A 24,423-nucleotide genomic window follows, 5' to 3' on the forward strand; every position below is an offset into this window, starting at 1 on the left:
AGTGATGCCTATTTAGTTGTTGCTCAGGATACATTTTTACCTTTACAATTTTGAGGTTAGAAAAGAGTTCTAGTATAACTGGAATCATCGGGCTATCACCCTGACTGAAGGAAGAGCCAGGTGTGTTATGCTGGGATGGGAAAATGCTGGTATAAAGAGGTAGAGACACCATGCAGTTGAAGGGCAAGAGTACTAAGAACAAAGTAAAAATAATTTGCAGAATCTTATTTTACTGTTAAAACCTTTTTATTTTAAGAAGTTTATGTCTTTTCTTTAGGACCATCTAAAGCACCAAGTTTCTGGTATAAAATAGATCCATCCCATGCTCAAGGCTATAGAACTGTACAACTCATGTGGAAGGTAAAAAATCACATTTATAGTCCTTTATCTCTTGTAAGTCTTTTTTTTTTTCTTTTTTCTTTTTGAGACAGAGTCTCACTCTGTTGCCAGGCGGGAGTGTAGTGGCGTGATCTTGGCTCACTTCAACCTCCGCCTCCCGGGTTCAAGTGATTCTCCTGCCTCAGCCTCCCAAGTAGCTGGGACTACAGGTGTGCGCCACCACACCCAGCTAATTTTTGTGTTTTTAGCAAAGATGGGGTTTCACCATGGTGGCCAGGATGGTCTTGATTTCTTGACCTCGTGTTCTGCCTGCGTGGGCCTCCCAAAGTGCTGGGATTACAGGTGGTGAGCCACCACACCCGGCCCTTATAAATGTATTTTGTATGGTATTATGAGTGGAGATCTTTTAAATAAATTTTTATTCATCTTAATAGCAAAGCATTTGATTACTATTTTTACTAAATAGAAAAGTAATACTTTATATGTATTTTGTAGAAGTCAGGTTCATGAACTACAAATAATACCTTACAGGTATTTAATTACAGTTCTGTGAAAGTGTAAGTTCTATAAGAAGAGGGATGTTGTTTTGTACTTTGGAATTTTCCGGAGTACCTCAGAAAATAATAAAAGTTTGTGATAATTAAAATGTATGCTGATAAGTGCATGAGTAGATCATACTAAAAAAGAAGGTAGAAAAATACTCAAGCATGAAATAAATAATTTAGGCCTACGTAGCCACAGTGCAGAATTGCATACAGAACGAAAAGCTGACAGAATGATGCTACTTACCCTCTTTTAGTTGAGGTCATGCTTTCACTCTTCATTTAGTATGTACTAGTTTTATTTTAGAACCGAATTTAAAATGAGATTGTGAATCCTTTGCAGTTAAATATTTAGAGATTTGACATAATGGCATGATTTGTGAATATGAAGAAAAACTGATTTTTATTCAAGATTTAGGAAATTGTTTTTAAAAATAAACTGTTTTATTACAGACATTGCCTCCTTTTGAAGCCAATGGAAAAATCTTGGATTATGAAGTGACTCTCACAAGATGGAAATCACATTTACAAAATTACACAGTTAATGACACAAAACTGACAGTAAATCTCACAAATGATCGCTATGTAGCAACCCTGACAGCAAGAAATCTTGTTGGCAAATCAGATGGAACTGTTTTAACTATCCCTGCCTGTGACTTTCAAGGTTTGTATCTATGAGATGGAGCCTGACTCTTGGATGGAAAAGTGGTGGTTAGGTATGGACAGGGGTCCCATAAAAAACACAAGTTATCTAAGACTGTCTCCTCAGTATCAGGGATAATCACTGTTTTATTTTTTAATTTTTAAAATTTTATAAATAATGATTATTTTCTTTTTCTTAGAGACTGGGTTTTGCCGGATTGCTCAGGCTGGTGTCAAACTCCTGAGCTCAAGCGATCTCCCCTGGCCTCCCAAAGTGCTAGGATTACAAGCATAAGCCACCACACCCAGCCAATGATTGCATTTTTAGGAATCAGCAGACAAATTTCATCAGGATGGAAAAAACATTTCCATCACTACATGCTCACTTAAACTTCACAGTAAGCTACTTCATTCATTTAAGCGTATTCTGGTTACTTACCTGGTTTTTAAAATATTATTTCAAGATTTTGAGAACTTTGTGTACATACGACTGAAATATGTTTATCTGTAGCTTTATTTGTAGCTTTCAAAGAAGAAAAATTGCAATTACAAACTTACAAAACATTTGAAGAATTTAGGGAAAGCAAATTTTTTTTTTCTTTTTGAGACAGAGTCTTGCCCTTTTGCCTAGGCTGGAGTGCAATGGCACAATCTCGGCCTCTGCCTCCTGGCTTCAAGTGATTCTTGTGCACCAGCCTCCCAAGTAGCTGGAATTAAAGGCGCGCTCCACAATGCCTGGCTAATTTTGTATTTTTAGTAGAGACGGGGTTTCACCATGTTGGCCAGGCTGGTTTCGAACTCCTGACATCAAGTGATCTGCCCGCTTTGGCCTCCCAAAGTATTGGAATTACAGGAATGAGCCACAATGCCCAGCGGGGAAGCAAAATTTAAGTTTAAAAATTAATTGACTACTTTACCTGTAAGTTATAATAAAGTGCTTTTATGCAAGGAAATATATGTTATAGGCTACAAAAATTGGTAAATCACATGTTTTGGAAATGACTGTAAAATATGGAAATTTCAAATTTGTGAATACTTATTTAAATATTCAAACTTTGTTTTAAAGCTACTCACCCTGTAATGGATCTTAAAGCATTCCCCAAAGATAACATGCTTTGGGTAGAATGGACTACTCCAAGGGAATCTGTAAAGAAATATATACTTGAGTGGTGTGTGTTATCAGATAAAGCGCCCTGTATCGCAGACTGGCAACAGGAAGATGGTACTGTGCATCGCACCCATTTAAGAGGTATACCTGGCTAGAAACATTTAAGTTGATATCCTTTTTCTAACTCTTTAGGCAGCTTTTTCTTTTGCTTATAGTGTTGTGGTCCATTGAAAAGACTTTCAGTTTATCATAGCCTCACTACTTACTAGATGTGTGTCTTTGAGCAAGTCATACTTAACCTCTCTGAATTACAGTCTCTTTATGAACAGAGTGGGGTGAATACTTTCTTCTTTTTGTACCCCAATATGATTTTATCGTCAAGGGGAAACTCCTAAAACTACAGAGTATACAGAAATATAAGAGTCCAAACTTTGCTGTTGATTAGTTGTATGTTCTCTGTACCGAACACCCTCATTCTTCAGATGAGAAAATAGTTTCCTAGAGCATCTGGATGACTTGTTTAATGTCTTAGAGCCATCAGTTAGGGGAAGCAGAACTAGAACTCAGATTTCCTTATGTCTTTCAATTGGAAGTAGTAACAAAGGACAGAAGTAATGAATCATAGCGCTCCAGTACTGTGTGTTACGGTGCTGCTTGAGTGGTTATAAAGTGATACAACGTTGAAGAGAAAAAAATTCAGTTTATGTTCTTTTGTTGATAAAGAAGGATAATTAATAATTAGAATTCAGCTGTGAATAATATGGTTAGTTAGAGAAAAGCCCTAAGCAGAGAGATTCCTGCCATAAAGTTTTTGAACTTTAGTCATAACACAGGCTGTTTGGACTTACCTATTATTAGTATACAGTTTTAATAAGCTTGGTTTTCTAGTTTACTGACTTTATCAAATTAAAAACATGGTAGAGCTTAGGGAGGAAACAGGCTGGAAATAACTATAGAAACTTTTTTTAAAAAAATAAATACAGGGTCTCACTCTGTTGCCTAGGCTGGAGTATGGTGGCATGATCATGGCTCACTGCAGCCCTCAACTCCCAGGCTGAAGTGATCCTTCTGCCTCATCCTCTGGAGTATCTGGGACTACAGGCACATGCCGCCACACTAAGCTAATTATTTTATTTTTTTGTAGAGAGGGAATCTCACTGTGTTGCAAAGGCTGATCTCCAACATCTGGCCTCAAGCATTTCTCTCACATGAACCTCCCAAAGGGCTGGTATTACAGGCATGAGCCACTGCTCAGAGCCAATAGAAACTTTTTAAAGAAGCAGCCGATGCGGAGGCTCACACCTGTAATCCCAGCACTTTGGGAGGCTGAGGCAGGCAGATCACCTGAGGTCAGGAGTTCGAGACCAGCCTGACCAACGTGGATAAACCCTATCTGTACTAAAACAAAATCAGCTGGGCATGGTGGCACATGCCTGTAATCCCAGTTATTTGGGAGGCTGAGGCAGGAGAATCCCTTGAACCCGGGAGGCGGAGGTTGCAGTGAGCCAGGATCGCGCCATTGCACTCCAGCCTGAACAACAAGAATGAAACTCCATCTCAAAAAAAATAGAAGCTAGCATATGTTGTGGAGACATTAAGTTTGGGTAGGTAGTCATATATTGCTCAATAACCCTGAAAACATCACGTTAGAGTAGAATATAGAAATTGTTCATTTTTTGGTAATACTGAGTCATCAAGAAAAGGTAAAATCACTCTGTTTAAGAAGATAAAGGAGCAAGTAACTTCATGAGTAATAGTTAAGGAATATACATTCTTGTTGAAGGTATACATTTCAGTAAAACATTTTCTAATATGTACAGATAATATACTGTATAAAAAAGAAAAATTTTAGTGGTACATGCTAAAAAAGATAAAAATAAAGGAAGTTTGTTTTTGTTTTGTTTTCTTTTGAGACAGAGTCACTCTGCCACCCAGCCTGGAGTGCAGTGGCACGATCTTGGCTCATTGCAACCTCCGTCTCCTGGGTTCAAGTGATTCTCCTGCCACAGCCTCCCGAGCAGCTGGGACTACAGGCGCCCACCACCATGTCCAGCTAATTTTTGTATTTTCAGTAAAGGCGGGGTTTCACTATGTTGGCTGGTCTCAAACTCCTGACCTCAAGTGATCCACGGTGCCCAGCCGAGGAAGTTTTTTAAGATACCCTTTTTTCCACCTCATCCGATAGACTAGGGCCATTAGTGCTTTCCCCTAGGTCTTACTAGTTTAGTCATCTTGATCCTTAGGCTGTTGTCTTGTAGGTAAGCCATACAAAAATTGTCAGACTCTCTAAGATCCAGAGTAATCTGAGATCATTGTTTTATAAATTATAGATATAAATACCATCATTATTCTTAACAATATATTTTTTTATTCACTGCATTGGCAATACTTTTACAGACAGTTTTACCTGATTAAGCTTGAATCCAGTACACGAAAGGCAATGCGTACTTAGAAAACTGCAGTTGTAAAAGAAAATTAAGTGGTCATGAAATTACAATGTAAAATAAATTGTGGTTTTAACTTGACTTTTTCATTATGGAAAAACATGCTTAATCTGCTGTTCTTGCTTTAGGGAACTTAGCAGAGAGCAAGTGCTATTTGATAACAGTTACTCCAGTTTATGCTGACGGACCAGGAAGCCCTGAATCCATAAAGGCATACCTTAAACAAGCTCGTAAGTCCAAACTCACTTCTTTGAAAAAAAAAGTTTAGGGCTTTGTATTAACAAACACATTTTATCACTTTTGAATAAAGATGTATCTCATATGTTCAAATAATTTTATGACAAGGAAATTTTACTAGATTCTAAATGATTTTCAGTTAGTAAATGTGTTTACTTTCTTACAGCACCTTCCAAAGGACCTACTGTTCGGACAAAAAAAGTAGGGAAAAACGAAGCTGTCTTAGAGTGGGACCAACTTCCTGTTGATGTTCAGAATGGATTTATCAGAAATTATACTATATTTTATAGAACCATCATTGGAAATGAAACTGGTAATAAAACTGTATCAGTTATAAAGAATCAGTTATTTTTTCCTTAAGCTTTTAAGTACTAATTTAAGTCTGTTCTTCTTATGTTATACATCTTATTGTAGTATATTGGCCTCAGGAGACACCTGAGAATTTGCCTTATGGTTGTTTTCATGGATTTATTTAAAAGGTACTCCATTGTGCTTTAGAACATAAAATTATGTCAGAACATTATAAACGTTGTTTTCTGACAAAAATACTTGGCTTCTTTTTTAATACTTGCACAATACCGAATATAGGCCAGATAAGCAAAAGCATTGAATAGTTGAATGAAGCACAGTTCTTTATTTCTTCCAGCTGTGAATGTGGATTCTTCCCACACAGAATATACATTGTCCTCTTTGACTAGTGACACATTGTACATGGTACGAATGGCAGCATACACAGATGAAGGTGGGAAGGATGGTCCAGAATTCACTTTTACTACCCCAAAGTTTGGTAAGAAATAATGAAGTTTGGTTTTTTCTTTCTCAAACTTAGATTAGAAATGAACTTAGTTTATGTGCTAAAATTGTGTTAAAAAGTACGTCTTTGGAGTCATCATGATTTTTATATTATGTGGCTTTGGTTGGTTGTTTCTTTATAGAAAGTGTTATTTCTCATCTTTTTGGTATTTTATTCACTTCTTCTGACTATATTCAGCTATACTGAAAATCCCAAAAGAATTCGTGTATCTTTCCAAGTGGAACGCGGTTCATTTTTTTCACTGGTTTGGGTATGTTCTTTCCTTCTCTATCCTCATTTCTTTCTTTTATAGACAGATTACTTGAAGGACTAGTCCACTTTATAACCTTTACTTCCATACCTCCCACTCAGTCTTTAACATACTGAAATTAGGGGTCCAGCCCTACCCCTGCACTGAAACCTCTCTGGTGTCACTCAGAAGACCTCTTGATCATCATATCTACTGCATGCTTTTTAGTTTTCATCTTTTTTCTATTTTTTTTTTTGGAGGCAAGGTCTTATTCGGTCGCCCAAGCTACAGTGGAGTGCAGTGGCATGAACATGGCACACTGCAGCCTTGACTTCCTGGGCCCAAGTGATCTTCCTACCTCAGTTTCTCAAGTAGCTGGGACCAGCGCCACCACATCCAGCTAGTTTTTTTTTTATAGAGATGGCTGGTCTCGAACTCCTGGGCTCAAGTGATCCTTCTGCCTTGGCCTCCTAAAGTGCTGGGATTATAGACATAAGCCACTGCCTCCAGCCTTTCTATTCTTTTCAGCATTTGACTCTGTTGGCCTTCCATCCTTGAAACTCCCTCCTCCCTTGGGTTTTCTAACCATACTTTTTCTACTAGTGCAGTTTCCTGAGTCTCCTTTTTCTCTGTTGTTTTCTTCTCATTCTCCTTTTTTGCTCTTCTTTTTTTTTTGAGACAGAGTCTCGCTCTGTCACCCAGGCTGGAGTGCAGTGGTGCAGTCTTGGCTCACTGCAACCTCCACCTCCCAGGTTCAAGTGATTCTTCTGCCTCAGCCTCCCAAGTAGCTGGGACTACAGGCACGTGCCACCACGCCTGGCTAATTTTTTGTATTATTTTAGTAGAGATGGGGTTTCACCATGTTAGCCAGGATGGTCTCAATCTCCTGACCTTGTGTTGTGCCTGCCTCGGCCTCCCAAAGTGCTGGGATTACAGGAGTGAGCTACTGTGGCTGGCATCTACTTTTAACTTTTTTATTTTTATTTTTTTTATATATATATATATTTTTTGAGACGGAGTCTCGCTCTGTGGCCCAGGCTGGAGTGCAGTGGCCGGACCTCAGCTCACTGCAAGCTCCGCCTCCCGGGTTCATGCCGTTCTCCTGCCTCAGCCTCCCGAGTAGCTGGGACTATAGGCGCCCGCCACCTCGCCCGGCTAGTTTTTTGTATTTTTTAGTAGAGACGGGGTTTCACCGTATTAGCCAGGATGGTCTTGATCTCCTGACCTCGTGATCCGCCCGTCTCGGCCTCCCAGAGTGCTGGGATTACAGGCGTGAGCCACCGCGCCCGGCCTACTTTTAACTTTTAAATGGTTTGTTTTCCTCAGAGCTCTGTTCTTGACCCTATTTTCTGTTTTTGTTTTTCAAGACAGAGTTTTGCTCTTGTCACCTAGGCTGCAGTGCAGTGGCGCAATCCCAGCTCACTTCAGCCTCCACCTCCCAGGTTCAAGTGACTCTCCTGCCTTAGCCTCCCAAGTAGCTGGGGTTAGTAACCACCACGCCTGGCTAATTTTTTGTATTTTTGTAGAGATGGGTTTTCACCATGTTGGCTAGGATGGTCTCGACCTCCTGACCTCAGGTGATCCACCTGCCTTGGCCTCCCAAAGTGCTGGGATTACAGGCGTGAGCCACTGCACTTGACCCTGTTTTCTTACTTGCCTGTTCAAACTCTGTCCATGGCTTTAGCCATCCTCTCTTTCCTTCCCAAATACATTTCCCCTCCCTCGTTCTATGCCACAACTATCCAACTCCTAGCCAAAGCCAGAAATTTAGATGTGATTACAATAAATGTATTTTTCTCTCACATAAGCAGAGTGTCAAGTCCTATTGATTGTGCGTACTCTTTCATCATCATTTACTTCAACTGCAAGCTCCTTGTGCTAACTTTTCTTAGTGCATTGCCCTCAGTGAGGTCTTCACCTCATCATCTGGCTGTTCTGTATCTTCCCTAAAGCAAACTTAACCAACATTCTTTCTTGTTCCCACTATATTTTGAATCATTATAGAAAACTACGTTATTTTACCATAATTGTAACCCCCACCCCCAAGTGCCAACCTACTGAATAAGTAGTAAGTTCCATGTGCTTTGTTGGTTGAATGCTTGCTGAATGAGAGAATAAATGAATGAGTGACTACATAAAATAAATGATAAAAAAGATCCTGAGCTTTGCTGTTAGGGCCAGTAATGAATATAGTTTCTGGGATAAGGTTGGTCCCATATGGTAGCATGTTAATAGATATATTATGTTATTTAAAATAAAACTTTATACCATAATCTTGAGAAAAATTAAAAAATAAACTTAAAAATGTATATTTTACGTATTTCTGTGGAGACCAGCCATCTCTACAGAGCTCTGTATATACGTATGTGTGTATACACACACACACATAAAAACCCATATATATATATATTTTGTTTGTTTTTGAGAGAGAGCCTTGCTCTATCTCCCAGGCTGGAGTGCAGCGGTGCAGTCATAGCTCACTGTAACCTCAAATTCCTGGGTTCAAGCGATCCTCCTGCCTCAGCCTCCCAAGTAGCTAAGACTGCTGGTAGGCACGACCACACCTGGCTAGTTTAAAAAATTTTTTTGGTAGAGATGAAATCTCATTATATTGCCCAGGCTAGCTTTGAACTCCTGACCTCAGTCCTCCTGCCTTAGCCTCCCAGAGTGCCAGATTACAGGCATGAACCACCATGCTCGGCCTAACTTTTTTTTATTATAACAGTGTTCATTATAGGGAATTTAGACTGTACAGTAAAATGTAGAGAGAAAAATTAGTCCTAGTCCCTTACCCCAAAATAACATATTTGTATATCCTTTAGTCTCTTCTCTGTATATATTTTTTCCAAAAATTAAATTATACTTAGTATTACTTTATAACCTACTTTTTTCAATTCTCTATGTATAGTCTCATGGATCCATTATGGCTTCTTCACATGGCATGAGTCTTGCCAGTGAGGACCTTATAGCTTAGTTGAAGAAATTTTGCATAAGTAAATCAGAAAAAGGAGAACCTGTGGACTATGTAGACAGTAAATAGAGTAGGAATGTAACTATACCAGTAATGGATAATTTTACCTTCAAAGAAGGTTTTATGGAGAAGAAAATACTTGAGCCTCGAGTTAATATGTGGACAAATAGGAAGAAGGTGGCATCTTAGCAGCATGAGCAAAGGCACAGGCTTGAAAACATAAAAGCAGATGTTTAATAAAGAAAAGTTTCTGCCTAAATTAGATTTGGCATTTTATATATATATACACAAACATACATACATGTATCAATATATATACACACATATATCAGTATATATACACACATAAATATATATACATACACCCATATATATAATCTTTAGCATTTAAGAGTTAGTATTTGCCAACCCATAGTTTATTCTCAAGCATTTATCTGATTTCTTGATTTCTACTGAGCTTCATAGGATAGTAGTTACTAATAAAGGGATATGTGTGGTGGAAGGATAAAATTAAGTGAGTGGTATATGACTGCAATATTACTTTCATACATTTTTCCTGTAAAAGACTAATTAAAATTCAAAATCAGAAACAACCATCAGGGAAGTCATTTAAAACGTCTCCAATATTATCCCAATTAGTGATTAATTTGATGAATAAGTCCTCTTTTAAATGCAGATGAGGATTTGTGTGGTATTTAGGGATCTTAGGCTTGTTTACTTTTTAGTTTGTTCCTACTTGTGCCACTCCTCATGCCCATTGAGCAGCTCCTAAAATTCTTAGCCGTGTATCAGATATGTCATCTTTTTGAAAAATGGTAAATAACTCTTAAAAATTCTGAGAGTGCATTTTTATTTTTTAGAAGGTTAAATGTGTAGTTCAATTATGTTTTTATAGCTTTTCCATTTTACCCACTATTTATATTTGTTCTGACATAATTTCTCTGTTATACAGTATTAGAACCAAGAGAGAAACTTAGTTACTAAGATTCTACTGAATGCAGATCATAGATGTTACAAATGGTTATGTTTGAAAGCTCTAACTTACCCAGTAGATTACCCAATACACTGATCATTTTTATCCCCCAACGAACATACATTTTATGCTATGCGGCCAGGTTACTGTATAAGACATAAATGGTTGGGATGTGATTTACCAAAGAGAGAAGAGGGTAAAAAACATCAAGTATGAAGAGACCTTGAAAAATAATTAGGATTGTATTTTATCTTTTCGACAGCAAGTCTGGTTGGGAAGTTGTATTATATCTCCTTAGTGCATGTGTCAACAATTATCTCCCATCACACCTCTTTTTTTTTTTTAAGCTCAAGGAGAAATTGAAGCCATAGTCGTGCCTGTTTGCTTAGCGTTCCTATTGACAACTCTTCTGGGAGTGCTGTTCTGCTTTAATAAGCGAGACCTGTAAGTACTTTTATTCATATTTTTGCATTTTCTCCCAGCTCTATTGAGCTGTAATTTACATGCAATAAAATGTATCCATTTTAAGTGTACAGTTTGATGAATTTTTGTAGTTACATACAGATGTATAACTACCACCACAATCACAATATAGAACATTTTCATCACTTTATAAAGCTTCCTTGTTCTTCTTTGTAATCTGTCCTCTCCTCAACCCAACCCCAGGCAGTCATTGATCTGCTTTTCTGTAACTGTAGTTTTGCCTTTTCTAGAATTTTTATTTATTTATCTATTTTGAGACAGAGTTTCACTCTTGTTGCCCAGGATAGAGTACAATGGTACAATCTCAGCTCACTGCAACCTCTGCCTTCCTGGTTCAGACTCCGGCCTCAGCCTCCCAAGTAGCTGGGATTACAAGCGCCCACCACCACACCCAGCTAATTTTTTGTATTTTTAGTAAAGATGGGGTATCACCATGTTGGCCAGGCTGGTCTCAAACTCCTAATTTCAAGTGATCCACCCTTATCTGCCTCCCAAAGTGCTGGGATTACAGGCATGAGCCATGGCCAAGAATTTTATATAAATAGAATCAAATAGCATGTAGTCTTTTGTGTATGTCTTTCACGTAGTATTTTTGAGATTCATCCATGTTGTTGCATATACTTCTCTCTCTTTTTTTTTTTTTTTTTGAGATGGAGTCTCACTCTTGCCCATGCTGGAGTACAATGACATGATCTTGGCTCACTGCAGCCTCCGCCTCCTGAGTTCAAGTGATTCTCCTGCCTCAGCCTCTTGAGTAACTGGGATTATAGGCACTTGCCGCTATGCCCAGCTAATTTTTGTGTTTACAGTTGAGATGGAGTTTCACCATGTTGGCCAGGCTAGTCTCGAACTCCTGACCTCAAGTGATTCACCCACCTCAGCTTCCCAAAGTGCTGGAATTACAGGCTTGAGTCACCGCACCTAGCCTACCTTTTTCCTTTTTATTGCTGACTAGTATTCTGTAGTATGAATACATCAAAACTTTTAGACTCATCTGTTATGGAAATTTAGGTTGTTTCTAATTTTTAGCTATTATGAATAATGTTGCTGTGAATATTCACATACAAAACTGTTTGAGCGCGTTTTCCTTTCTCTTGAACAAATAACTAGGAGTGAGAGTGCTGGGTCATATGGTAAGTGTATGTTCAACTTTATAAGAAACTGCCAAACTTTTTCACAGTGGCAATACCATCTTGGATTGCCGCCAACAGTGTTCCATATTATCACCAACACTTAGTGCTGTCAAACTTCTTTCATTCTAGTGAGTGTGTAATACTATATCATTTTAATTTTAATTTTTCTGATGACTAGTAATGGATCTTTTCATGTGTCACTTACATATTTTCTTTTGTGATGTGTCTATTGAAATATTTTACCCATTTTCAAATTTGGTTATTTTGTTTACAATTGAGCTATAAGAGTGCTTTGTATGTTCTGATTACAGCATTGTTAAATACGTTTTGCAGACTTTTGTCCAGTCTGTGCTTTGCTTTTTTGTCTTTTTTTTTTTTTTTTTTTTGAGACAGAGTCTTGCTCTGTCACCCAGACTGGAGTGCAGTGGCGTGATCTCGGCTCACTGCAAGCTCCACCATTCTCCTGCCTCAGCCTCCCTGGTAGCTGGGACTGCAGGCGCCTGCCACCACGCCTGGCTAATTTTTTTGTATTTTTAGTAGAGACGGGGTTTCACCATGTTAGCCAGAATGGTCTCGATCTCCTGACCTTGTGATCCGCCCGCCTTGGCCTCCCAAAGTGCTGGGATTACAGGCATGAGCCACCGCACCTGGCCGCCTTTTTGTCTTAACTGTGGCTTTAGAAAAGCAGAAGTTTTACACCTGTAATCCCAGCGCGTTGGGAGGCCGAGGCTGGCGGCTCAAGGTCAGATCAAGGCCATCCTGGCCAACTCAGTGAAACCCCATCTCTGCTAAAAATACAAAACCTTAGCCGGGCATGGTGGCACGCGCCAGTAGTCCCAGCTACTCGGGAGGCTGAGGCAAGAGAATTGCTTAAACCCAGGAGGCATAGGTTGCAGTGAGCCAAGATCACGTCACTGCACTCCAACCTGGGTGACAGAGCGAGACTCCATCAGGGAAAAAAAAAAAAAAAAGCATAAATTTTTTATTTTGATGAAGTTCGTTTTATCAGTTTTTTTCTGTGGTTCCTGAGTTTTGTGTCCTGTTTGAGAAGTCTCTGCCAAACCCAGTGTCAAAATATTTTCTCAGGTTTTCTTCCACAAGTTCAGTAGTTTCAGCTCTTAGTCTATGATCCATTTCAGGTTATTTTTGTGCATGGTGGGAGGTCAGGGTCAAGGTTCATTTTGTTCCTACAGATATCTAATTCCATTGTCATTTATTTTGAAAAGACTGTCTTTTCCCCATTGAATTGCTTTGGTACCTTTGCCAAAAGCAATTGTCCTTATAAGTCTGTATCTATTTCCATACTCTCAGTTCTGTTTCATAAATGTATATATGTCCGTTCTTATGCCAGTACCACATTGTCTTGATTAGTATAGCTCTATAGTAAATTTTGAAAATAGGTAGAGTTCTTCCAGTATGTTCTTTTTTTAAAGAAGTTATTTTGGTTAGATTCTTTGCTTTTTCATATACATTTTAATTCAGCTTGTCAATTTTTTTTTAAACTATAGTTTTGATTGGGATTTTGTTGAATCTATAGATCAGATTTTATTGAATCTATAGGAGAGAACTGCAATCTTAACGCTATTGAGTCTTTCAATCTGTGAACCTGGTTTATTTCTTTCTTTTTTTTTTTTTTTTTTTTTTGAGACGGAGTCTCGCTCTATCGCCCAGGCTGGAGTGCAGTGGCCGGATCTCAGCTCACTGCAAGCTCTGCCTCCCGGGTTCCCGCCATTCTCCTGCCTCAGCCTCCCAAGTAGCTGGGACTACAGGCGCCCGCCACCTCGCCCGGCTAGTTTTTTGTATTTTTAGTAGAGACGGGGTTTCACGGTGTTAGCCAGGATGGTCTCGATCTCCTGACCTCGTGATCCACCCGTCTCGGCCTCCCAAAGTGCTGGGATTACAGGCTTGAGCCACCGCGCCCGGCCGAACCTGGTTTATTTCTTTATGTATTTGGGTTTTGTTTAATTTACTTTTGCAGTGTTTTGTAGTTTTCAGTAGACAGGCCTTACGTAACTTTTTTTGAATTCATGACAAAAGTATTTTTTTGTTATTATAAATGGAATATTTAAAAATATTTTCTAATTCTTAGTATATAGAAATGCAATTGATTTTTAAAAATATATTCATCATATATATTGAGACTTTGATAAATTAATTTACTAGTAGCTTTTTGGATTCTTTAGGATTTTCTGCATACACATTCATGCTTCTTGGGAGTAATTATAGTTGTTCTAATCTTTATGCTTTTAGTTCTTTGTCTTAATGCACTGGCTAAGACCTCTAGTACATATATCTAGACCATGTAAGAGCATTGCATTGTTCCTAATTTTAGAGGTGAAAGTATTTAGTCTTTCACCATCACATGTGATGTTGTTAGCTGTAGGTTGAAGTTTTTGCTTTGTGGGTTTTTTTTTTGTTTTTTTTTTTTTTGAGACTGACTGCTACTGTTGTTGCCCAGGCTGGGGTGCAGTGGTGCCATCTTGGCTCACTGCAACCTCCACCTTCTGAGTTCAAGCGATTCTCCTGCCTCAGCCTGTGAGTAGCTGGGATTACATGGCATGCACCACCATGCCTGGCTAATTTTTTTTGTATTTTTATTTTAGTAGAGACGGGGTGTCACCATGTTGGCCAGGCTGATCTCAAACTCCTGACCTCAGGTAATCCACCCGCCTCAGCCTCCCAAAGTGCTGGAATTACAGGTGTGAGCCACCATGCCCAGCTGCTTTGTGGGGTTTTTTTCCCCTTTACTACTACTTCCAGGGGTAAGTTCTTATTTCTGTTTTGCTTTGCTAGCAATTTTTATCATGAATGGGTGTCACAATTTGGTCAAGTGCTTTTTCTGAATCTGTTGAGATGATATGGTTTTTTTCTTTCCTTCCATGAATATGGTGAATTTTATTGATTTTCATGTATCATCCTTGCATTCCTTGGATTTTGCTGTATTCAGTTTAATACTCTTCGTGTCTGTGTTCTTGAGTGAAGTTAGTCTGTCTTTGTGCCTTGTCTGTCTGGTTTTAAAATCAGGATAATCCTAGCCTCATAAAAAGAATGGAAACATGTTACCTCCTCTATTTTCTGGAAGAGTTTGTATAGTGTTAATATTGTTTCCTTTTGCCCAGAGTTTTATGGGAAGGTTTCTAATTAAAAATTCAATTTCTTTATAAATATATCATAGCTTTCTTTTTCTTCAATCTATTTTAGTAATTTGTGTCTTTCGAGGATTCATTCATGGGTTTGTCTAGGTTGTCAGCTTTACTGCTTTTTATATTACTTCCAAATGTTATAGGTATTTCCTACAGGAGAGTCAGTCTGGTAGGCTCTCACTCTTTGAAGCACCATTCTCAGTATTTACTTTTTTAAATTTGATTTTTATATTTGAACTTATTCTCAAGATGACTCATTTCCTGTGCACTTATGAACCTCTAACTTTGAGCTAGGAACTGTATTAACTGTAAGGAAGACAGATTTCAGTAGGTTTTTTATTATATGGATATCCTAAATGAATTTTAAATATTGTTAGCCTTTTCTTATTAAAAATAATTTGGTATCAGTGTGAACATTAATTTGTTATCTGGATTCTTTTAATTGGAATACCACAACTTGTGGCCTGGATAAAGATTTTAAGTGGTTTTAATTGCAGAATTTTGAGAGTTAAAAAAAAATTTGAACACTGATTAGATTTAGCCTTGTTAATTCATTATGAATACATTACAATCCTTATGTATTTTCAACAATATTTTTCTATTGATTATAAGAAAAGTAATTTTTGTGTGGGGTAGAGTAGGTATTTTTTGTTCATTTAAGTGATTGGTTTGGTTTGTAAGTCTTTGATAAACATGTTTAGAAATAGGGACTGTTCATTGTTTATTATGTGTGGTTTTACATAGGCCATTTTTCTTTTCTCTTCAGAATTAAAAAACACATCTGGCCTAATGTTCCAGATCCTTCAAAGAGTCATATTGCCCAATGGTCACCTCACACTCCTCCAAGGGTAAGAGAAAATGCTTCTGAGTTGCTTATAATATACAGACACGTTAGTAGGTATATTGAGTATCTACAGATGTACCAAAAGATATTCAAGCTGAATCAAAAAGTAAATGAAAATAAAATGGTACATAAATGAAAATTTTAATCAAAATTTAATATGTATGACACATTTTAGGGATTTATCACCATCATAGCGTATTTGTTCTGATATTTTAAATTGTTTAGTAAACATTACAGATGTTTGGTTGAACTTGCAAACTGAAAACTTGAGGTGCTGAAACTGCTATGTGATGGTAACTACCTCAAGGCAAGCATTTTGGATTGAGTATTAAGACCAAGTTCAACAGACTATCATTTTAGCACTGAAGAAATGATCTCTGGGAACCTACTCTAAACTCTGAATTTTAAATATGCCCCAAAGGGGGACTAACTCGTTTGTATTTATTATCCTCCAGTAGTCCTTAAATTTTATATTAACAGAGTAAAATGTATTATGTATTTTTATATTCTACAAAATCTCCGTCATTCAGATTTGATTTTCCTTAATGTTTTCTAGTTTTCTGTCCGGTTAATCCTAGGCTGCCTAGTCTAGGCATTAAATATTAAATACTCTTTATAGACCATTAGCTTATCAAAATGTAACACCAACAATATTGATTTAGACTACTTAGACTCATTTTACAGTATCTGCATTTTGGGTAGTTGACAGTGACTTAGTGACATAATGCAGGTTATTTCTGTACCACTGAGAGTTACTGGGAAGTTTCAGAGTTGCATTAACTCTGTGACTTTAACTAATACTTGCCATATACCATTTTCTCTCTTCCTTAGCACAACTTTAATTCAAAAGATCAAATGTATTCAGATGGCAATTTCACTGATGTAAGTGTTGTGGAAATAGAAGCAAATGACAAAAAACCTTTTCCAGAAGATCTGAAATCATTAGACCTGTTCAAAAAGGAAAAAATTAATACTGAAGGACACAGCAGTGGTATTGGAGGTTCTTCATGCATGTCATCTTCTAGGCCAAGCATTTCTAGCAGTGATGAAAATGAATCTTCACAAAACACTTCGAGCACTGTCCAGTATTCTACTGTGGTGCACAGTGGCTACAGACACCAAGTTCCATCCGTGCAAGTCTTCTCAAGATCCGAGTCTACCCAGCCCTTGTTAGATTCAGAGGAGCGGCCAGAAGATCTACAATTAGTAGATCATGTAGATGGCAGTGATGACATTTTGCCCAGGCAACAGTACTTCAAACAGAACTGCAGTCAGCATGAATCCAGTCCCGATATTTCACATTTTGAAAGGTCAAAGCAAGTTTCATCAGTCAATGAGGAAGATTTTGTTAGACTTAAACAACAGATTTCAGATCATATTTCACAATCCTGTGGATCTGGGGAAATGAAAATGTTTCAGGAAGTTTCTGCAGCAGATGCTTTTGGTCCAGGTACTGAGGGACAAGTAGAAAGATTTGAAACAATTGGGATGGAGGCTGCGACTGATGAAGGAATGCCTAAAAGTTACTTACCACAGACTGTACGGCAAGGCGGCTACATGCCTCAGTGAAGGACTAGTAGTTCCTGCTGCAACTTCAGCAGTACCTATAAAGTAAAGCTAAAAGTATTTTATCTGTGAATTCAGATTTCAAAAAGTCTTCACTCTCTGAAGGTGATCATTTGCCCTTAAGGACAAAAATGAACTGAAGTTTCACATGAGCTATTTCCATTCCAGAATATCTGGGATTCTTCTTTAAGCACTACATAAACTGACTTCATCCTCAGACTAGCTGAATGATTTTGTGCTGTTTAAGGATGTTTGCACTGAAGAAAAATAGAAAGCTTATCTGAAATTTATAAAACTTTTTGTTTTGCTACATAAAAAACAAGGCATTTAAATAATAAGCAGTGATATGCTTAGCACAGCTATACTGATTTTGATTAGTCATCAAAGTGGCTTAGGGACAGTTAATATAAAAGATTAGAGGAGCAAGGTGTAGACCATCTACTTCCGCTAAAATAAAGAGAGATCCATAGGCCATAACTATATGAGCCCAGCTTTTGTAATCTGACAAAAAAAAGAGCAGCCTCGTGTATATCAATGTACACAATATTCCTTAGGTCCCTTCCATTGGTAGTGATGCTGCCAGTTATTACTGGAGAAAAGGAATTCTAGAGCTTTAACTTGGCAGATTAAAAGTACTCATTTTTTATTCATCAATAATTAGTAATCTCACTAGTTTTCAAAAATTTGCATATTATTGACAACCTCTTTGAAGATCTATTTCACAAACTCAACAGAGTGCCATGATAAGAGCTAGGGATCCCCCAAACTATCTCAAGCATCTGAAAAATTGCCATTTTTAAAGGCTTAAATTGTAGTAATAAAGGGGAATAAAGAAAGTGGTAGTAAAGGGGGAAAAAAACCATAAAGCATCTAAAAAATTGGCATTTTTAAAGGCTTAAATTGCTAATGTTTATATATATACACACACACACACACATACACACACATATCATTGACCTTAAGACTTCAGAGAATTGGGTAGATGAAGCACTTTATACAGTATATATCTTCAGCTTAAATTTGTTTAGAGTACTTTTTAAAATTTTTAAGTAGGTAGAGATTTAAAATTTTTTATTTTTAGTGAATATTTGAAGCAAACTAAGACGACTTGGGCAATATTTACCAAAACAAAACGGAACCCCAAAAAATGTACATCTTGATCTTAGCAAATATCCTTATTGTAGAGACAATAAAGAGATGGTATTTTAATATCTGCAATTCTGAGGTAGGGTGGAACTTAGTTCTACATTGTGATTTAGGAATTTTTAAAACCCTTTTTCTTCAAGGGAGAAGTGACCCAGGCCTCAAGTTTAGTGCTAAAGCCACTAGTGTACTTATGCTGTCCCCTAACCACCACTTGGCAATATGGAGACAGGCTAAATATAGGGGCTTTCTTAAGAAAGTAAGAGGAAATTAGCAAGCATTATTAGTGATTGACTACTACTATCAAGTGAATTCAAAGGAAACAGGTTTTTAATGCCATATTTAAGTTACAGAAACCAGGCATGCTTAGAATAGTTTCTAGAGGTTATTGGAGAATAGAAAGCTAAGAAAACTTGGTATACATTTACAATTGAAATATAATTACACTTTTTACTCTCAGAATATTATTCACATTAGACTTCCTGTTTATCTTTTATATTCTTGCATTTATATAACACCTGATCCTTTCAAAGTTCTTTCACATATTATATGATCATCTTTATGAAAAAAATACTTTATTCTGATACATTCAGTTTCCCACTTGAGGCAAAATTAGATTAATATAATCACTAATTCAAAGTAGATGGGAAAATCAGGCACAGAGAAGTAAAGGTAGGGATAGACCCAAATTTACACAAGATAATGACATTGCCAGCGTTTAAGTTGGTCATCAAAGGCTGGGCTGGATTTGTCTTGGTATATGTGTCAGGAAATTTATTATACCTATTACATTTTCCATTTTCTCAAAATAAGTCACATGACTGTAATGTTTAGCTGCAACTTTTCTCATAACAAATAGTGTCATGAAGAATGTTTTAGTGTGAGGTTTGTACATTTCAGGGTCAGTTATACAATGTGAATTCTTGATCTATGGGAATAAGAATGGAGGATCATTGAAGGCCATGATACAAACAAATGTACATGTTGAAGCCTGTATAAAACATGGTACAGTGAGTGAATACCCCCATCCCCAAGAACACTTTATACATATTAAATGGGTATATGATTACTGTCCAAAAATGCATTCTGGAAATGAACATACATTTGAGCACTAATATGTAATGTACATCTTCTGCCCTAAGGAGAAAATAAATTATAAAACTTGTTTTACATTCAAAATTACTTTCCCAAGCATGTCTTAGAGTAATCTGTGTGTTGATGCATGTAAATTGTACTTTAGGTAGGCAAAGAAACAAATCTGGTTATTTATGTAAAAACTAGTCTAATAAAGTTAGTGACTTTATCACTTTAAATCTTTAGAGTCTAAAAGTGGTGTTTAAAGTAATACTAGCACATCAGAGAACCTTGTCTGGACAAAACTAGTTCACTCACTGCTTCTGCAACTGCAGTTGCTCCCTTCAGGGTTATAGAAAAAGGACCCAAATGTTACATGTGTTGATATTATAACTTGTCAGTTACTGATGTCTGTGGTATCCTACCCTCATCTCTGAAAGGGATAATACTGAATAATTATTAGAAAACTATAAAACTTCACACTTTGTACCATTAAGACCTAAAATTTTAATCCTATCCATTTTTATAATGGATCAGTCAGCACTCGGGAACAGCAGCAAGGAAAAAAAGCAAATTTCATTCACATGTTCTGTGTTCATCTCTCTTCTCTACCTAATTGTTCATTGAATTTCAGCCTTGTTCCGTGATAAGGGATTTTACCACATGAAGTCATCCAGTGTCCCTAGCTCTTACTGTGAAGTTAGTGGAGTATAATTACAAATGTTACAACTTAAAAATGTTACAAAACATTTATCAAAGCTCATATTTAAAGTAGAGCATCTAGTTTGAGAAATAGAAATCAATTATTAAAGAAGTCTTTTTTCTACCCATTTAACTAGTTAAAACCATGACATGTAAATGTAGAAGTAGAATAATCATAGAATTCCCTAAAATGTTTCTGTTTACTAACATTGACCAAGTACATCAAGCAGAGAGATCTTCCTTCATTCTGTTATAGTCCACATCATTCTAATTTTGCTCAGTTGTTAAGAGCATATTCCTAAACCATACACTTTTGTTTCAATAAAGTTTTATTTTGTTGAGATGAATAAAATATCAAAGTTATAAGCTACATAAGACAAAAGTTCAATTGTTCAAAAAAAATTTACTGGGATAGCTTTCTATTATAGATATTGTTAGATTATATTGCTGTGGTAAGATTACTTTCTAAATAGTTTGTACTTTTCTGTAAATTAAAAGAATATGGAGTCATAAAATGGCACGTGTTTTTTAGGGTTAGCCTAAAATTGGGCATTGTCATCGATTCCAAAGAAGGTATGAACTAGCAGGCTTACAGCCTAATCTTTGGACTGGTCCTTGGCAGCAGTTCCTTTTCAGACTCAATAAACAGAATTCAGATAGATGTAAGTCAAAACAAAACTTTACAAAGCCAAGCGTATTATTGTTTGCATTAACCTATTGTTCGATCATACATGATACTAGTATGTACATTAGCATGATACTTTCATATACATTATATTAAAAATTAAAAGGTGGCAGCTCAGGGTGAGCTCTTCTGTTATTCATTTGTTCCTAAATTTTTAAGGGCTTTTTCTCAGTCAATAGTTTGTACAAACTGGTTAGTTTAACTTTATTACCCATTTCATTAAAGTTGATGGATCGTGATAAGATGCATTTAAGGCCGATAGTGATAGATGTTTTTTTATCTTTTGAACACGAGCTTTGTCTGAATGATATTCTTTTATCTCTTAAACACAAGCTTTGAATGATAACTACAGGTTTTAAGTGCTGTTACATTAATACCATAATGTGATGTGTTAGAAACAAAGGGATTTCAAAGGTAGATATTTGAAAATTCTCTAGTCTCAATGTATATGTGTATTGAATATACTCTAAAAATAAATGTGCAATTTGCTAGTAGGACAATGCAGTGATTAGCATTAGGTATGTCTCTTTAATATCCTAGCTATGTCCCACTTTATTCTAAGTGCAATCCTTTCATGTTCACTTGCTGTTTTATCCTGTCTACTCTTAACTGCATTTGGAAGGCTTGTCTAGAGTATAGCATGTATTTTTACCTTTGCAGTGAATTGCATGTGCTAATTGTAACCACAGCTATTTTTGTGTTAACATAACTCCAAATGTTATATTAAATGTTCTATTATATATCAGCTCTAATCCCTTAAGTAAATTTTAAGAAATAAATTCTCGTTCAAATTTTTTTTCTGTATGTGGTTACTATCATCTGACTATGCATATTTGTAACAACATTTATCATTAATGGTGTTAGGTAAATAACCATCTTAGCGTATATGAGGTGCTTCATGTGGGTTTTGTGACATTTTAAATGTTTGACATAATGGAATGTGATTTAAAAGAAAACCAGTACACGATCTTAACCTTAATAACATAGAATGGAGATGGCAGATTTATCCACTAGTTTTCCAGATTTACTGTTTAATAGCTGAGGTCTGAAATCGCAGCATCCTACCTCCTAGTGGACTTTAAAAAAAAAAACAAGAAAAAAAAAAAAACTTGGTTGTCAAGAGCCCAAATATGGAGGTGCTGCGCCATCTTGTGGCCGTCTGTGCCCACCCCACACTGCTGGAGTCTCCCTCGCTGCAGTGAGACTTGAAGGAGATTGATACATGGCATCCTCCTGCTACTTCTTGAGGTTACTAACTAGTATATGAAACGAATCAGTCAGTAATGAAGTTACTAACTAGTATATGAAACGAATCAGTCAGTAAGTCCACTTGGAAGGAAAAGAAAATCTCAACTATTAATGTGCCTTCACATTGTGATTTTATCTAAAAAAATACAGTGAGTCAAAAAACCCACAAGCCAGCCAACAGTAAGTCCTTCACATATATACCAGTTTATAGAAATAACATGTCAGCTTTGGGCTATGTGCTCCTTTGTTTAAAATCTTCTATTTGGTTATGGTTTGTGTAGGCTCAAGCCTGATTTCTTTAAGGTGTGGTGGCTCATCTTATCCTAATTTGTCTGATGGATACAGTCCATCCTGCTTTGGAAAAGAGATGTAATTCCTTGAGAGCATCCTCTTTCCCTAGCCCAACGGCAGTGAAACAGTTTCCTTGTTCAGGATTGCTTAACTTTCCATTTAAGCTTTTTCTTTTTAAATTAATACTTCTACACTTTCAAAATATGAAACATATTACAACTACGTATAGGCGTTACCATACTTAAGTCCAGTGCTTGGCCAAGTTAATGGAGTGAACAGAATACGAGCAAAGAGGAACTGAGGTAGAAAAAGAAGAATGTGTGAAAGCAGCATGAAGCTCAGCCAACTCGGAATCAGGGTGAACAGCTGGAGTCCTGTTGCTGCTGATTGGGGTTGGCTCTTGGACAACTTAGATCATGGAAAGGCTGCTTGGGTTCTCCATAGCTTAAAAGTTCTGTCTCCATCGAGGGAGGAAAATCTACCTTTCAACTCAAAATTCATTTATTTTTAAATACAGCTATTTTCCCCAACCGCTAAAGATTTTTGACAGATATGAAGCCAGAGCTTAGTTTTAGAAACCTGTGGACATTCAAACCTGATTCTTCTATTCCCTGTGACTATGATTATATCATTTTACATGTCAAAAAAGTTTATCTAGAATTGTCATTTCTTATTTTTGAGTTTTTTTAGTGAGAGTTATCCCCTCACTTAAATGGCTTCTTATTTAAACATCTGTGCATTCTGTATGAAATTGGAGTATTTCTGGGATAACATGGTGAGATATATGGTGGTAATCCACACACACAAAAATAAAAGCCAAAAAAAAAAAAAAAAACCCTCAGGTAAAGTACTTCTGTCTCTTCAGCTGTCTCATTAGCCCTGGCTGTGGATGGTCCTAAGACAGGCTAGCCAGAGTAATTCAGTGGCCACAAGTGGTTTCTCCCCCAGATGCTGGTTTGAACAGAATGAGACTGGCCTGTTGACTAGAAATCTAATACCTCAGTCCAGGCTTACTTTCCTAGAACACTCTTCACTTAGCAACAGGTCCAAGACACAACTGTTAAGTATACATCTGGGTCGTGTCCCTGTAGGAAAGGGTTTTCCTTGCAGTCTTGCCTGTAGCCAGAAGCAGCCTGTTGACTAATGACAGCTTTTAAATGAATTCATAGAAAATTCTAGGAAATAGGCTCTATAAGCTTCTATGAGAGGGATAATGCTTTTAAATGCATGGCATGAAGGGGAATATTTAAATAAAAAGGCGCTGAGATTCTGGCAGTAGAAACCATAATTCTGCATAAGCATTCCAAGAATGAAAAGTCAGCCACTCTTCAGGTCAAAGTCAGTGTGGATTTTGCCAGTTGTTCAATCTAGACATACGAACACCAGGGCTACCCAGCCAGCATCAGTGCCTAGGAAAGGACCCCCAAGAAACTCTAACTGCCACGATCAGAATCAAGACTAGACATTGTTGCTGGGAGTGCAGGACCGCTCCTCTTCAAATGAACCAGAAGACCTTTCTGATCACCTGCTGGGGGCCACATGCCGGAGCAGGGTGTCCAAAGGTGAGCAAATACATGCCATCTGTGAAGTGTTTACTGTGGGTTACGAAATCCTAGAAACTTATGAGGTAAATACCTGCACCATTTACAAACACAGGCTCCAAGAGGTTGAATAACTTGCCCAGGGTCATGTGGTTGACAAACAGTGGAGTTCCAACTCCAACCTGATCCAAAGTCCGCATTCTTTGATGTGTACGCCAATTGTACCCAACCACTTAAGCAAAATCCTTGATGTCATGCCCTGGCTAACTCG

General features: G+C 37.2%; 1 protein-coding gene across 2 annotated transcripts in view; it reads left to right on the forward strand.

Annotated features, from left to right (window-relative positions):
• The window catches only part of IL6ST (interleukin 6 signal transducer), a 58,291-nt gene extending 36,424 nt beyond the window's left edge, over positions 1-21,867 (forward strand). For both annotated transcript variants that reach the window (XM_023210526.1, XM_026456497.1), the window contains 9 exons: positions 278-360; positions 1,335-1,545; positions 2,590-2,772; positions 5,204-5,305; positions 5,479-5,625; positions 5,959-6,099; positions 10,647-10,743; positions 15,825-15,906; positions 16,734-21,867. In XM_023210526.1, the coding sequence (XP_023066294.1) occupies positions 278-360; positions 1,335-1,545; positions 2,590-2,772; positions 5,204-5,305; positions 5,479-5,625; positions 5,959-6,099; positions 10,647-10,743; positions 15,825-15,906; positions 16,734-17,471 (1,784 nt within the window). In that variant the 3' untranslated portion in view covers positions 17,472-21,867. The remainder of the gene's footprint in view (positions 1-277; positions 361-1,334; positions 1,546-2,589; positions 2,773-5,203; positions 5,306-5,478; positions 5,626-5,958; positions 6,100-10,646; positions 10,744-15,824; positions 15,907-16,733) is intronic.
• The last annotated feature ends 2,556 nt before the right edge of the window (positions 21,868-24,423 follow it).

This window comes from Piliocolobus tephrosceles, chromosome 4 (genome assembly GCF_002776525.5).
Source record: "Piliocolobus tephrosceles isolate RC106 chromosome 4, ASM277652v3, whole genome shotgun sequence".
In the NCBI taxonomy this organism is placed as follows: Eukaryota; Metazoa; Chordata; class Mammalia; order Primates; family Cercopithecidae; genus Piliocolobus; species Piliocolobus tephrosceles.